We start from the raw sequence: 11,916 nt of genomic DNA, 5'->3' as shown, positions 1-11,916 counted from the left end.
CGCCGGGCGCGCGCCCCCCGCCCTGGGGCCCCGGGGAGCGGGTGGGGCTGGCGGGCCTCGCTCTCACTCCACGCACTCCCACCCCGCCCCATCCGACAGGCGTTGGGTGGCCTGGCGCGGTGCTGGGCACATGGTCCGTGCCCACTACAGGAACCGTATGGATAAGGCTGGCTCCTCTGACCCCGAATTCCCCCAGGTGGCAGCGCCCAGGGATGACTTCCGGCGGTCAGCGGCAGTCTTCGCTGAGGGGGCCCGCTCTGCTCTGGGTCCTGGTCCTCTCTGGCCTCAACCCGCCTCTCTCTCACTGATCCTGTTCCCCTCGTCACTGTCCATTCTCCCTGTCCTCCTCCTGCCTGTCTTATGGCCCCAATCTCTGCTCCACCGCTCCCTGGAGGCAGATTCTCCTAGTTCCTGCCCCTGAGGGCACAGAAGATGGAAATAGCCCTCCAGGAAGCCCTAGTTTCCAGCAACCCTTGGCCTTCCTCCCCTCCCTCAACACCATGGCCTCTCCCTACATAGACTCCCTTGCCTTCCTGGTGCCCACAGGAGGAAGCCGCCCTGCTCAACCAGGAGTTTTCTGAGGTCTGGGGCCAGAAGGCCAAGGAGCTGTACGACCCAATCTGGCAGAACTTCACTGACCCAATACTGAAAAGGGTCCTCAAAGGTGTGCGCATTCTGGGCCCTGCCAACCTGCCCCTGGAGAAGCGGCAGAAGGTGAGCTCTATGGACTTGAAAGGCAGAGGCAGAAGTTGGGGGGGGTCCTCCCGGTGCCCAGCTGTGGTGGTGCCGGTGGGGAGCCTGGCTGGCCGGGGCCCTGGGATCTGTAGGGGAAGCCAGTATGAGCATAGAATAGCTTCCTGAAGCATCAGTTTTCCTTGGAGATGGGACGGGAAGTTACTTTATTATATTAAAGCAAGTATTATGAAGTAGAAAGCAAAATTCAAGTAAACAGTAAAAGATGAAACAGGGGTTTTCAGAATTTCTCCATGGGCTGGTTTGGTTTATGGGCTTCCTTAGAAAGATTGAGAACTGAGAAGGCATCAAGGCCAGAGAGAGTGAGAGGGATTTGCCCTCACTGCGAGGTGGTGGCCAAGCTCGGACTTGAACTCTCCACCTCTAACTCTCCACCTTGTCTCCACCTCCACAGGCTGCTCTTTTGGGAGGGGAATCAGGTATACTAGTGATCAGAAGTGCCCCTGGTGCCACTGAGTGGCCTGTCCAAGCCACATCCCCTCTCTAGGCCTCCTTTGCCTTCTAGCAAAAAGAGGAGGGGTTGACCAGGTGATCCTGGAGCTGTTTGTCACTAACATGTTCTCAACTCTAACTCCCCAGTACAATTCTCTGCTAAGCAACATGAACAGAATCTTTTCCACTGTCAAGGTCTGCTACCCCAACAGGAATGACACCTGCTGGTCTCTGGACCCAGGTACGGCCCCATCACTACTGGGGCTCCTTAGCCCTTCCCCATCACCCCGCATCGAGGAGGATGGCTGGTGGAGAGCGTGGGTAAACCCAAAGGCATTGACCTTCAGCTGGGCGGGACTGTCAAGTGCCCCCACACCCCTGCTTTTCCTGACAAACTGACTTCTGGAATCTCTAGCTTCCACTTCCACCCTTTGTGTGCTTTGGCCTCTCCCACTGCCGCTAGCCTTCCTCCTGATTACCTTGATTTTACCTTTCATAGGTCCTCTCGGTCTCCCCAAGAGCCCTCCACAGGCCTTAGACCCCTCGTGGCTTCCACTTATACCCTCCTCCTCTCCCCCACTCCCCGCCGCCATTTACTAGGCAACCTTGAGGTTAGCCACTGCATCCAATGAGCCACGAAGGGTCTGTCTGGGTTTCGGCCTCTGGATGTCCTCTTTGTGTCAACCACCTTAGATCATCATTTACCTGGAGATAAGGACCCTGCCTGGGTGCTTGCCTCATCCCACCCAGCTTATTGGTTTTCTTTGGCTTTGGGGGTATCACGATGTTGAGGAAGCTGGTGGGGATGGCGAGGACCAGTGTGGGAGCTCTGGTGAAGGCTGATGCTGAGTTCGACGTAGAAGTCTTCTGACACTGCTCACTTGTGTCTCAGATCTCATGCATATCCTGTCTATCTCAAGAAACTACGGCCTGCTGCTCTATGCCTGGGAGGGCTGGCACAATGCCGTGGGCATCCCACTGAAACCCCTGTATGAGGAGTTCACTGCCCTCAGCAACGAGGCCCACAAGCAGGATGGTGAGCATGCCCCATCCCACCCCTTGTGTGGGTGTTACCCTCCCCAGCTTGCGAGGTGCTCTCTCATCCTGTGTGTCCACTGAGCCCCAACCCCAGAGGCAGACAGAGCAGCTGTTAGGATGTCTCCATACACTGGCCCAAGGTCTTGCACAGACCATAGATGATGGAACCAGACTTGAGCTCCGTCTGCCTTCCACCAGGTTGCTGCTTGCCCTCACACGGCCCTTCCTGCCTGCCCCTCCAGGTACTCCTCCCCACCCAGCACTCACCTTTGCCTCTCATGCTCTTCAGGATCTATTTAGCTTGGAATTCAACCCGTTAGAAAATTGTAGACCAGCAACCCCCAAGCCTTCTTTTCCACTAGCTGGCAGGTGCGCAGGCCCTGAGCCAGGAGAATGACAAAGTGGTAGCTGGCTGGGAGGCGGAGGTACCAGAGCCTTGGGCCTGAGCTGCCCTCAACCCCACCCCCTGCTAGGCTTCTCAGACACAGGGGACTACTGGCGCTCCTGGTATGAATCGCCCACCTTCGTGGAGGATCTGGAGCACCTCTACCATCAGTTAGAGCCCCTCTACCTGAACCTCCATGCCTATGTTCGCCGTGCACTGCACCGCCGCTATGGGGACCGATACATCAACCTCAGAGGACCCATCCCCGCTCACCTGCTGGGTAAGCATCTGGCCCCGCCTCCACACGTCCTTGGGATCATCCTCATCATGTCGTGTTTCAGAGCACCGCACTGTCCTCTCTTACATACATGAGCCCATGTGGCCCACCCAACACCAGCAGAAAGCAGGTGATCTTTCTCATCGTCATTACCATTCCTACTTTCCAGACGGGGACCCTGAGGCTTAGGGCACAGAGGGCAGGGAGCTAGTAAAAGGCGGGGCAAAAGTCACGCCAAAGGCTTAGACTCCAGGTCCAGGGAAGAGTAATAATAATCCTAGTGTGTGGTCCAGGAAGCCAGCCCTGTGGCCCTGCTTCAGGCTTGGAAGGTAGGGATCCTGGCCCCATCAGAAAGGGCCCCAGCAGCCTTGTCTGGGCTCCTGCTTGGCCTCTGCCAGCCCCCAGGCACAGAGCGCTCGAGACTGTGGGTGGGACTGATGTGGAGGTTCCTGGCCTTAGCCAGCTGAGTGGGCTTCTGCCCAGGAGTGCCCCGGGTGCAGGTGCCAGGGGCCCAGTATACTAGTCAGTGACAGGCATGGAGAACAGGCACTGGCTGGGCAGGAAGCCAAGCTCTCCGGCTCCCCTCCTCCGTCCAGGGGACATGTGGGCCCAGAGCTGGGACAACATCTATGACATGGTGGTGCCTTTCCCTGACAAGCCCAATCTCGATGTGACCAGTACTATGGTGCAGAAGGTAAGCTCAGGGTGGGCCAGGGTGGGGGCAACAAGAGGGAGACATGGGAGAGAGGAGCGAAGGGGTCACATGAGGGAGTTGGATTGGGCAGGGACCTCATTCCCTCCCTTTCTACAGAGCAGCAGCCTGGAGTGTGTGTACAAGTGGTGAGCAGGGGTCTGAGTCCTTGATGAGGTGTCAGCCCCTCCCTCCAGGCCCCCGCTGGTCGGGCGTGAGGAGTCCACTTTGCTTATCCGCCATGGTCATTAGGGACCCCACCACTGGGAAGGGAGGTCACAGAGAGGAGACGCCCTTCGTGGGCAGGGAGCTGACCTGCGTGGGGGACCCGAGACCTGCCTCGGGGCAGCTGCAGTGAGCTCCCGGCAGCCGACCCCTGAATTATACCCACACTCTGCCACCAGGGCTGGAACGCTACACACATGTTCCGGGTGGCGGAGGAGTTCTTCACCTCCCTGGGGCTCCTGCCCATGCCTCCTGAGTTCTGGGCAGAGTCCATGCTGGAAAAACCAAGCGACGGACGTCAGGTGGTGTGCCATGCTTCCGCCTGGGACTTCTACAACAGGAAAGACTTCAGGTCTAGACTCGGGATGAGGAGGGTTCTGGGGCTGCGGGAATCAGGCAGCCCAGGCACAGAAAAGCCAGTTCCCAAGCCCACCTCTCCCCCAGCCCCAACACTGGCTGGGGGCCAGTCTATTCCAGGGCTGCCCTTAGGCCAACTGCCCTCGGCAGCTTTGATGGGTAGTCAGCGTCAACTCTGTGCCTTGGAATGGAGGGGAAAGGCCTGAGTGTGGGGTGGGGCAGGGCCAAGGATCAGTTTGTTTCCACCAGCTCCTCCAGCCCCAGGGCAGTGTCCTCCCCATGCTCTGATTCCTGCCCTGCCCTTTGCCCCCTCCCTATCCCAGGATCAAGCAGTGCACACGGGTCTCTATGGACCAGCTGTCCACAGTGCACCACGAGATGGGCCACGTGCAGTACTACCTGCAGTACAAGGACCAGCCTGTCTCCCTGCGCCAAGGTGCCAACCCTGGCTTCCACGAGGCCATTGGGGATGTGCTGGCGCTGTCTGTCTCCACTCCTGCACATCTGCACAAAATTGGCCTGCTGGACCATGTCGTCAATGATACGGGTATGGGGGCGTGTAGAGGACCCAGCCCAGCTCCACCCAGACCCCACTCCGCCCCACAGCAGGACCCCAGTTGCCCCTGCTCCCACCTTCCCCCCTTGTTTCTGCCTGACTGCTCCAGGTCAGGCAGGTTTGGGGATCTTCCTGGAGCCTTACCGCGCATGCTGAGTCCCAGCACGATACTGCCCGCGCACCCTCTTCCAAGCAGGGCCCCACGGTCTCGAAGGCCAGCCTTCCCTTCTCTGCATCTGCCCGGCCTCCCCTCTCTCCCGGCTCCTCCCCAGGCCACCCTGTCCTAGCTGGACTCCTTTCTTCTCTGACCTCTGTCTTCTCATCTCCCAACAGAAAGCGACATCAATTACTTGTTAAAGATGGCACTGGAAAAAGTTGCCTTCTTGCCCTTTGGCTATCTGGTGGACCAGTGGCGTTGGGGGGTCTTTAGCGGACGTACCCCCCCTTCCCGTTACAATTTTGACTGGTGGTATCTTCGGTGAGTAAACAGGGACAGGAAGGGCCTAACCCCAATAGCCCTCTGACCCTCCTGGGCGAGCCTCGCCACTGCCAGGCCCCTCCTCTCTGATACTGTCTCCACCCTCGTACCCACTGTCCTCTCTTTTCCTGCACAGAATTCCTGCTCCAGGAATTCTCCCCCAGTTCATCAGGATGGAGAAGAGATGGCTGGGTGTGAATTCCTGCTTAGCAGCCTTTTCTGCAAAGGCTAAATCAACCCGTACGCAAACCTTAGATCCTAAGACATTTTAACCATCCTCTTGTAGAACTAAGTATCAGGGCATCTGTCCTCCAGTCGTCCGAAACGAAACTCATTTCGATGCCGGAGCTAAGTTTCACGTCCCCCATGTGACACCGTACATCAGGTACTATTGTCCCCCGCCACTTCCCCTTCCCAGTTCTGTCATACCTGTAGCCCCCTCACTCTACTCGATGAACCCGGGCCCCTCCTTCCCAGGGCTTGTCCTCACATTCTTTCCTGGGATTCGAGTGGGCCTCCCTCCTGAGCCAAATATGGTTCTCCCTTCTCCACAGGCAGGCCCTGGTCTGGCCTCTGCCCTGTGGGGAGCTGGATGGTACCTGGGCAAGGGACCCCCCCCACCCCCCACTGACTCCCACCCTGTGCCTGCAGGTACTTTGTGAGTTTTGTCCTGCAGTTCCAGTTCCACCAAGCCCTGTGCAAGGAGGCAGGCCACCAGGGGCCACTGCACCGCTGTGACATCTACCAGTCCACCAAGGCGGGGGACAAGCTCCGGTGTGTGGGGAGGGAGGGAGGGCAAGTGGGAGGGTAAGAGGAGAGGCTGCCGAAGGGGAGGTCTGGAAGGCAACTGGCTGTTCCAGTGGGGACACCGCAGGGCCAGCCCGGTGGAGGGCGCCATTCATCCCTACCTCCTCCTTTCTCTCTCTCATCAAATATTTATTGAATGGGCCCAGATCTGAGGCCCCAGGAGCAGGCTGGCACGGGGCAAGACAAACGTGCCCTGCCTCCTAGGTCCTGGAGCCTCAATGCCACTGTTCTTACCGTCCAGTGTGGGGCAGAAGTGGCCAGAGGTGAGGCAGGTGGGCCGACAGCAGACACCAGCCTGAGTCCCGTGCTCACGGTGCCTGCCTTCCCTGACAGGAAAGTGCTACGGGCAGGCTCCTCACAGCCTTGGCAGGACGTACTAAAGGATATGATCGGCTCAGATAGCCTGGACGCTCAGCCACTGCTCAACTACTTCCAGCCGGTCAGCCAGTGGCTACAGGAGCAGAACCAAAAGAACAAAGAGGTCCTGGGCTGGCCGGAATATCAGTGGCAGCCACCAATGCCTGACGATTACCCAGAGGACATTGGTAAACTTCCAAGTGAGGGTTGGGCAGTGCGCTGAGGCAAGTTCTCCATTGTGGACTCTGGACCCAGGCCCTGTTCCAGGTCCCCCTCAGCTCCCCTCAGCTCCCCTCAGCTGGGCCCTGGAGCCCAGCTCTGGAGGGCCAGGCAGCCACTTAGCTCAGCAGCAGGGCCCTGGGGTGGGGATGGGCCTATATTTTCCCCAGCATCCTAAAGAGGGTGTGCCCAGATCTGAGGCCCCGTGGGGCCAGCTGACCGGCCACACTGCTCTATGAGGTCACACTGCAAGCTCAGCTCTTATTGGCAGGGGGGTGGTGGCTGCAGGGCTCTGCAATCCTGCGGCCATGGGCCAAGGTTGGGCTGCTCCAGGACTGCCCAGCCTCCTCTTCCTCCTGCTCTGCTTTGGGCACCCCCTGCTGGTCCCCAGCCAGGAGGTCACCAGCCAGGTGACAATTGACCAGGGAACAACCAGCCAGGCAACAGTCAGCCAGGCAACAACCGGAAGCCAGACAACAACTCACCAGGCAACAACCAGCAGCCAGACAACCCAGAGCCCAAGTGGGACCAGCGGAGGGCTGGGGCGGGCTGTGCGAGGTGGGCGGCAGGGGGGCGTGGCGGCTCCTCTGCCCATCTGCAGGAGAGGGCAAGGGGAGGCCTGTCTGTTTCCCTCCACTCTGTCCCACAGCCCTGGTGACTGACGAGGCCGAGGCCAGCAAGTTTGTGGAGGAATATGACCAGATATCCCAGGTAGTATGGAACGAGTATGCGGAGGCCAACTGGAACTACAATACCAACATCACCTCAGAGGCCAGCAAGATCCTGGTAGGGGCCCTGCCCACGTCCACGCCCACGCCCACGCCCGCACGCAGACACAGACACGCAGACACGCGCGCACACACACGCTCCGGGCCCCTCCGCCCAGGGCCCAACCCTCCAAAGCCCGAGGCAGGGCAGGGCGCCCCCTCCCTCCCTCCCCTGTGTCATCTCACGGTGAAGAGGCTGTCGGAATTTGTGAAGAATCCAAATGGAATACTTAGAACAATGCTCACTTTCAGATTTGGGTGGGCGTATACTCAATGCCTAAACAAGTTGTCTTTCATTAACAGTCTGTTGTTAGTAAAAGAGTGATCTGTGCACAAATAAGTGATGCCAAAGTCAGCTTTTGAAAAGAGTGGAAGCCCATGTACCATCATACCCTTCCCTCCAACCCCGTTCCCCACCTGTGTGGTGAGCACAGATTAGACCAAGGCAAGCGGCGGGGAACCAACGTTTCTTAAAGACCATCTGCCCACGGTTCCTGGGTGCTTTTTATCTGTTGCTTCGTTTATTCTCCAACAGCCTTGCAAAACCCACGATCTTATTCCCATTTTACAGATGGGACCCCGAGGCTCAGGGAGGCCAGGATGCTAACACCAACCTGCCTCCATCCTGATAGCCTTTAAGATACAGGGTGCGGGGCCTCTTCTCTACCCCTGCCAAGGCGTGTCCATGGGCATCCGTTGAGAGACACGGACTGCATCCAGGACATTATACACAGTCCAGGCCAAAGAGGGTCTTTATAAACAATGACAACAACTTGACAAAACTGTCTTCCTCACTGCCACTCCCAGTCCCTTTGGCTCCCCACATGGCACCTCCTCCTCAGGGGTCTCTCCAAAGCTTCTGGGCCTCACAACACGGTTACCCCTGTGCCTTCAGCTGCAGAAGAACGTACAGATGGCAAACCACACCTTAAAGTATGGCACCCGGGCCAAGCGGTTTGATGTGACCTATTTCCAGAACACCACCATGAAGCGGATAATACACAAGATTCAAGACCTAGAGCGCGCAGCGCTGCCTGTCAAGGAGCTGGAGGAGGTGTGTGGCTGGAGGGAGCAGGAGGTGGGAGGTCGAAGGTCAAGGCCAGGTCCTAGTTTGAGGGAGCTAGCCCAGTGCGGGGATGGGGCACGCTGCTGCCTCTTCCTCGATTTATCCACCTGTGACATCTGCCATATCAGCATGCACCTACAGAATTACTGGGAGGGCAGCACCTTTGGGAACACGCTCCCCCAGCTCCAGAGCTTCCCCCCACTGTGACGGTGCCCAGGGGAAGCAGGCAGCAAAGGGGTGCAGCTTACGGCCTCTGTTCTTCTTCCCACAGTACAACCAAATCCTGCTGGACATGGAAACCACTTACAGTGTGGCCTCTGTGTGCCACTCCAATGGCACTTGTCTGCAGCTAGAGCCTGGTGAGCACACATGGAAGGAGAAGGAGGGGCTGGGACAGGCTGGCACAGTATTAGGGGTGCTGACCTATGAAAGGGGGCTCAGGCACTCCTACCTTGTGATTGCAGCATGCCCAGGAAACTCACCTCCCCGTTTTCCACCAGTGGGGCTTCTCTGCCACCACTTAGACCCAGCACCCACTTCCTCTCCACCTTAATCCACTGCCCGCCCTCGGATCTGCCCATCTGCGCCCTCTGGGACCCCTCCAGTCTCTCCCATGCTCTTTTCCTCCCTGCACTCTGCTCTTCAGAGCAGCCCGTATCTCAAATTTGTCTTTCGAGGCACTCCGCGCTCATTTCTTGATCCTATCCAGGGCTTCCCTACCTTCCTGGGCCCTTCTCTTGCCCCCCCAGAAACCGAAGCCACAACCTGTCGAAACCACTTCCAGGGTCCATGTTGTTCCCACTTCACTCCCTCTACCGCCACTTCCTGCTGGAAAGCGTGGACCAGCTCTTCCTCGTCCCCTTTCTCTTACCACACTGGCCGGTCCTTCTTACCTTCTCCTCTTTGAAAGAGCTCACCCTGGACACCCAAGTACCTGCACACAGATCCACTCCCCCCTCCCTCCTGACCCAGCCTTCCCAGGGTTGGGGAGCCAGAGGCGTAAGCATTCTTCCTGAGGAATCTCCACCCAGAAACAACCTCTTCCTGGCCCTCTGCCCAACTCCCACATTAGAGCAATGACAAATAGAAAGGGAAATGGAAAATAAACAGGAGGGAGAAACAGCTTTCCCGGAACAGGGGTTTGGCCTATGGGTTGTGTATGTGAGTATGCACGCAAAGTGTTGGGGGGGGTGTGCCCGCGTGCATGTGCGTGTGCGTGTGCATGCGTGCGGGGTGCGTGTATGTGCGTATGTGTCCGCGTGTGTTTATGGAAAAGAGCATTGAAGGGAGTGTAGCCCTCAGCCCCTCCCACCCCAACAATTAGCTGCTTAATCGAGGGCCGGGCCATCAGGTCACTGCCATTAGTAAAAATAAGAAACACCCAGAAGAACAGGACACTCGCATCAGCAGAGGGCAGATGTGAAATTCTCAAACTACAGTTTTTCCAAACTAAATTAATTTGAATGTACTTTCTCTGTGAGAAGGAGTTACCACGTAGCAAGTCAGATAATGAGGTGTGGATGGCCGGGAATGCTCCCCAAAGTTGTCCAGCTCAGGTCAGGCCTGGGCGGGGAGGGAGCCACCATGAGTCTCTTGGGGGCTTCGGAACCGACACCCGAGTTCATGCCATCCTCAGGCCAGCTCTGTGAGGGAGACGTCCGCTCCGTGGAATCCGTACCGGGGGGCCTCACAGGCGGTCAGCGGCTTTGACAAGACACAAATCCAGAACTTCTGGCCCCCTGGTGATGCCTGGGTGGTTCTCTGTGCTTCGTCTTCACGGCCCTTCTTTTATTCAATCCAGTTCGATTCATTTGTGAAAGATACCTCGGGCCCTGTGGGGATAGAGAAATGAACTTGGCCCACTCCCCGACTCAGGGGCCTCCTGTCCCCAGCTTGATTTTCATTGCCCTGTGAGTAGGGCCGGCACTTCGTAGATAGGTAACTGACAAGGTAATTTGGGGGTCAGTGGGAGACTAGAACAAGAACAACTCAGGTCTTATCACCTCCAGGCCACTTCTCCCAGGCAAGGGAAGTGAGGGGGGATGAGTGGGAAGCAGCAGTGCTCTGGAATCCGCCGTACAGCTTTATTCCATCTCTGAACTTCTGGGACTGAGTCCACCTTAGAAGGAGCGGGGAGGTGGGCCGCGGGCTGGGAGCTCAAGCCATTCGACCCCCACCCTCCCCAGATCTGACGAATCTGATGGCCACATCCCGGAACTATGAAGAACTGTCATGGGCATGGAAGGGCTGGCGAGACGAGGTGGGAAGATCCATCCTCCCTTTTTTCCCCAAATATGTGGAACTCTCCAACAAGGCCGCCCGGCTCAATGGTGAGTCCCTCCCATCAATATGACTAGCTCTCTGGTCCCAGCCCCCCTGGGACCCTTAGACAGGTCCTCAGAGCCTTTAAGCCTGGTGAGAAGGAGGTCGCTGGAGGAGGCAGCGGGTTCGGGGGGGGTGCTCAGGGAATGCCCAGGTGTTTGGAGAGCTTGGCTGTGTCCCCTCTGCAGGCTACACAGACGCAGGGGACTCGTGGAGATCTGTGTATGAGATGCCAACCCTCGAGCAAGACCTGGAGCAGCTCTTCCAGGAGCTGCGGCCGCTCTACCTGAACCTGCACGCCTACGTGCGCCGGGCCCTGCACCGCCACTACGGGCCCCAGCGCATCAACCTAGAGGGCCCCATTCCCGCGCACCTGCTGGGTGAGGGCAGGTGCTGGCAGATGTCAGTACGAGGGAGGGTGAGGCGAGGCCAGAGCAGGGGCAGGAGCAGAAGGGTCTGCCGATGGCACTTCGGGCTGGAGGAGTGAAAAGACTTGAGCCTGGAAGGAACTTGAGCCTGGAAGGAACGTCGCAGAGGCTGGAGTGGGGCGGGGCGGGCCTGGGTGTGGGCGGAAGGGCCCCCGGCTTGCAGATCCACGTGGTGCAAGTCATCGTGGATGGGGCAGTCAGGGCGCTCACGATCTTGCCACAGGGAGACCACATCACCCATCCTAGCTCAAGACGGCATGATATGGAGGGCGAGGAAGGGGCCGTGAGTGGGAACTGAGGCCTCCGCAAGGGGCGGCATGTGAGCGAAGCCTCGATAGATGAGAGGTTCTGACAGATGGAAAATGTAGTGACAGGGCAGACACACCGTTCAGGCCCGGGGGGTCAGCAGGACAGAACCCCGAGGGTGTAGACTCACTTCAACTCTCTGACCCTCTTAGAGATCGTAAATTCAAATGCCTTGAACATGTGATGTAGATAGTGGAAGACAATAAGGAATGGTAGGGTAGAGGCCACCAGGCTCCTGTCCCTGTTGGGCGGCCGGGAACACGTTCCTGGGGGACTCGTTAGTGTAAGCAGAGAGGCCAGACAGAGCCACAGATCATTTACAAACCAAGAGAGAGATCCCAGAAGCTGGCCTAGCTTTGGGTCTAGTTCCCATTCAACCTGGAGGGTCTTTGCAGCCCAAGATATCAGCTGTCCTTGATCCCCGTGTGGTGAGACCAAAGAACATCAGAGTG

General features: G+C 58.0%; 1 protein-coding gene across 2 annotated transcripts in view; it reads left to right on the top strand.

The window, feature by feature from the left end:
- The first annotated feature begins 549 nt into the window (after positions 1-549).
- LOC105297765 (angiotensin-converting enzyme) overlaps positions 550-11,916 on the top strand; it is a 19,932-nt gene continuing 8,565 nt past the window's right edge. Inside the window, exons 1-16 of one of the 2 annotated variants that reach the window (XM_023535659.1) lie at positions 550-714; positions 1,333-1,426; positions 2,078-2,221; positions 2,697-2,888; positions 3,482-3,579; positions 3,981-4,153; positions 4,482-4,705; positions 5,048-5,192; positions 5,479-5,577; positions 5,844-5,966; positions 6,333-6,544; positions 7,225-7,361; positions 8,238-8,396; positions 8,680-8,767; positions 10,595-10,738; positions 10,919-11,110. In XM_023535659.1, the coding sequence (XP_023391427.1) occupies positions 1,354-1,426; positions 2,078-2,221; positions 2,697-2,888; positions 3,482-3,579; positions 3,981-4,153; positions 4,482-4,705; positions 5,048-5,192; positions 5,479-5,577; positions 5,844-5,966; positions 6,333-6,544; positions 7,225-7,361; positions 8,238-8,396; positions 8,680-8,767; positions 10,595-10,738; positions 10,919-11,110 (2,203 nt within the window). In that variant the 5' untranslated portion in view covers positions 550-714; positions 1,333-1,353. Of the gene's footprint in view, positions 715-1,332; positions 1,427-2,077; positions 2,222-2,696; positions 2,889-3,481; positions 3,580-3,980; positions 4,154-4,481; positions 4,706-5,047; positions 5,193-5,478; positions 5,578-5,843; positions 5,967-6,332; positions 6,545-6,839; positions 7,098-7,224; positions 7,362-8,237; positions 8,397-8,679; positions 8,768-10,594; positions 10,739-10,918; positions 11,111-11,916 lie in introns of those variants that run through there. The other variant, XM_023535660.1, reaches the window with a different exon arrangement.

The sequence above is a fragment of the Pteropus vampyrus genome, unplaced genomic scaffold, assembly GCF_000151845.1.
Source record: "Pteropus vampyrus isolate Shadow unplaced genomic scaffold, Pvam_2.0 Scaffold143, whole genome shotgun sequence".
Taxonomy (NCBI): domain Eukaryota; kingdom Metazoa; phylum Chordata; class Mammalia; order Chiroptera; family Pteropodidae; genus Pteropus; species Pteropus vampyrus.
Note: the sequence above shows the minus strand (reverse complement) of the source record. Positions and strands in the feature narration are given on the sequence as shown.